At 72.2% G+C, this 2,989-nt stretch overlaps 1 protein-coding gene across 1 annotated transcript; it reads right to left on the bottom strand.

Annotated features, from left to right (window-relative positions):
- Nucleotides 1–351: 351 nt before the first annotated feature.
- METRN (meteorin, glial cell differentiation regulator) lies at nt 352–2,728 on the bottom strand. The gene is made up of 4 exons (XM_084295759.1): nt 2,609–2,728; nt 1,324–1,754; nt 1,070–1,129; nt 352–742 (listed from the first exon to the last, which is right to left on the bottom strand). The coding sequence occupies exons 1-4, from the start codon at nt 2,692–2,694 to the stop codon at nt 426–428; spliced, it is 894 nt and encodes a 297-aa protein (XP_084151885.1). The 5' UTR covers nt 2,695–2,728; the 3' UTR covers nt 352–425.
- Between the last annotated feature and the right edge of the window lie 261 nt (nt 2,729–2,989).

Genomic DNA, 2,989 nt, shown 5'->3' on the forward strand with positions numbered 1-2,989 from the left:
AGGGGACAGCTGCCCCCCCTGCACCACCCGCCGTGCCCCACCGCGTCCCCACAACCCCCAAGACCACAGCACCCCCGGGGCGCGGGTCCCCACGTGCCCTCGTCCACAGGGAGCCCCCAGCCCCCCCAGGGCCAGGCCCACTTGAATGCATCTGGGAAAATCCCTCCCCTTCCTGCAGGATTTTCACGGGACTGCCCCGAGGATGAGGCAAAGACCAAAGCACCGTGCTCCTGTGCTCCCGTGTCCCTACGTGCCCATCCTTGCTGGCAAATCCATCGTCCCCGGGGACAGTGAGAGGTCCCCTCCACGTGGCGATGCCCCCGGGGCGAGCGGGGGGACAGTGCCGAGACGAACCATTTTCCAGGGGTTCTCGAGCAGGGATGCTCCCAGCCCCAAAACCGGGGGCTGCCCCCTCCCCGAAATGCTCAATCCACGGGGAACTCGCAGGGGTTCTGCCGCCTGCGCCGGGCGCCCTCGTAGATGCGCTGGAAGTCCTTGTAGCGGGGCGCGCAGCTGAGCCAAGCCTCGCCGAAATGCAGCCACCCCGTGAAGAGGAAGGTGCCGGGGCCTGGCCGGACACCGCAGCGCAGGGGGGTGCGGATGCTGCCCGCCGCCCGCCCCGGCCTCCCCCCGGCCTGGAAGAGGGGGAATTTCTGGCGGTGGATGCGGATGGCGCTCACCCCGATGATGGATTCCTGCAGCTCCGCGTCGTTGGAGACGCTGCGGATGCTGCCACGGACCACTGCGGGGGAAGGCAGGGAGAGGCATGAGCGTGGTCCCGTCCCCAGCACCATCCCCGTCCCCATCCCACAGCAGCCTCGGGGAGCAAACGAGCTCATTGCAGGCTGAAGGAGCAGCAGCGCAGTGGGGAACACTCCCCGGGCTTTGCCCCATGTGGGTGCCAAATGGGGGCCACGATGGGTGGGCACCTCTGGGCACCATCACCATCCTGGGGCTGGGGCAGGGCTCTCAGATCAGCCAGGCGCACGCTGTCCCAGCAACCCCCCCCCGCTCCCAGCATCCCAATTTTAGTTCCTTTCCCTCCCCTTGAGCCCAAGGAGCCACTCACCAAAGTCACTAGTGCAAATGGCCATCAGGAGCTCGGTGTCGTTGCACGGCCGGCACGCCCCTGCAATGGCCAAGCACAGCCGTCACCTCCGCGCCCCGGGGGGGGGACACAACTGCCCCGTGGGGGCCAGGAGACAGCTCCCCAGGGCTAAGCCCCCCCCCCATCACCCTCCGCCTGCCTGCGTGGCGAGAGAAACCCCCTTTTGGGGAGGTTTCCCACTTGAACCAGGGTCCAAGGGAGGCGAGCTGGCTCACCTTCGGCGGGCAGGCTGGCGGCGGGCAGCGCCAGGCGGGCGAGCCAGTCCCCCCGCAGCTCGTAGCGGAAGGCGGCGATGCGGCGGCTGATGTCGCGGTGCGGGGTGGCCTGCAGGAACAGGGCCACCTTCTCGCGGGGCAGCCAGCTGAAGCAGCGCACGCGGGGCCGGGGGGCAGCCTCCGTTTCGGGCAGCAGCAGCTCCAGCTCCCCGTCCCGCTCCAGGTAGAGCTGAGCCCCCCGGAAGGTGCCGGCGGGTTTGATGCAGGCGGTGACGTGCCGGGGGCTCCTGCCCTTGCCGGTGCCGGTGGCGGGGGGCAGGCGGGGGGCCAGGCGGAGGCGCAGGGCCCCCGTGGGGTACAGCCATTCCAGGGAGCCCTCGGCGCAGCGCAGGGTCAGCTGCTCCACGCTGCCCGCCTCCTGCGACAAGCCGCTGCAAGGCACCGCAGCACCCGTCAGCGGGGTGCCCCCCCCTCCCGGATAGAGACCCCCCGACCCCCAGGGAGGGCACAGAGGGGGTGTGTGAGGGGCACGGAGACCCCGAGGAGATGCACCAGCCCGCTGGGAACCTCAACTTGGGGTGCGGTCTCATGATTTTGGGATGGGGCTGGTGTTTGCTGCAGCCACAGCATCGTCACGGAGGGGCTTTGCCATCTTGCCCCCCCTCCAAGCCCCTTCCCTTGCCCTTTCGGGGGGGACCTTTGGGTGCTGGGGGGGGTCACCCTGACCCCTTGCGCTTGCGGGACTGGGATTCCGGAGTCCCCAGCGCCCCGTGGTGACATTTGGGCATTTCTGGCCGCGGGGCTGGCACCCACCGGGGAGGGAGCGGGGCCGGTTGTGGGGGGGTGGGGGGGGAGCGGAGGCGGCCGCTTTGTCCGGGCCGCGCCGCTGGCGGCTGCGCGGCCCCGTGGCCCCGCCGCAGCCCCTCCTGCCGGGCCCCCGCTCTTTGTTCCCGAGCTCGGCGCCTTCCCCCGGTGGGAAAGGGCCCCGGGAAGGGTCTGGGGGCCCCAGCAGCCTCCCGAGAAACGGCGGGGCCAAGGAGAGGGAAGGGGGGGGTCGGGGCCGGCAGCGCGCACCTGCACGGGGAGGAAGATGAAGGAGGACGGAGGGGGGGCTCTGGAGAAGCATCTCGGAGCCCTGCGACCCCCCCAGGGCCGTGAGCATCTTTGGGGGCCTCTCCCGAGCGGGGAAACTGAGGCAGGCGGCATCCCCGGGGCCCCACCGCGGGGATGCTCGGAGCTCCCCCATCCCCTCCAAAGCGGGCTGAGGCCCCCCCCCGGCCCCTACCTGCCCCTCCAGCTGCACTGATCCGCCGAGAAGCTGCCGAGGGCCGCGGCCAGCCCGGCGAGGCAGAGCGCCCACAGCGCCCGCATCGCTCGCTCCGGGCTCCCGGTGGCGGCGGCGGCGGCCCCGGGGCGGCCCCGGCCGTGGCCGCGGAGCGCAGCGCGGGGGGGAATTGGGGAGGGGGGGAGGGGGGGGGGGGGGGGAGGGCGTGGGAACCGGGGGGGCCAATCAGCGCCGCGCCCCCAAACTTTGGGCCAATCGGGGGGGAGGGGCGGGGCCGTTTCCCTCCCCCCCCTTCTCCTCCCCGAGCACCCCACGCGGGGCGTGGGAGCCCGGGCGCGACCTCCGGGGGTCCCCAGGGGTCGGGGGGGGCTGTCCCGGCCC

Source organism: Netta rufina (assembly GCF_964035555.1).
Source record: "Netta rufina genome assembly, chromosome: 15".
Lineage (NCBI taxonomy): Eukaryota > Metazoa > Chordata > Aves > Anseriformes > Anatidae > Netta > Netta rufina.

What these genes read in the sequence shown, in the direction of transcription:
- METRN (XM_084295759.1), bottom strand. Translation starts at nt 2,694, where the DNA reads ATGCGGGCGCTGTGGGCGCTCTGCCTCGCCGGGCTGGCCGCGGCCCTC. An exon ending in CAGTGCAGCTGGAGGGGCAG is followed by an intron (nt 1,755 to 2,608) that starts GTAGGGGCCGGG and finishes GGTGCCTTGCAG; the next exon opens with CGGCTTGTCGCAGGAGGCGG. An exon ending in CATTTGCACTAGTGACTTTG is followed by an intron (nt 743 to 1,069) that starts GTGAGTGGCTCC and finishes CTTCCCCCGCAG; the next exon opens with TGGTCCGTGGCAGCATCCGC.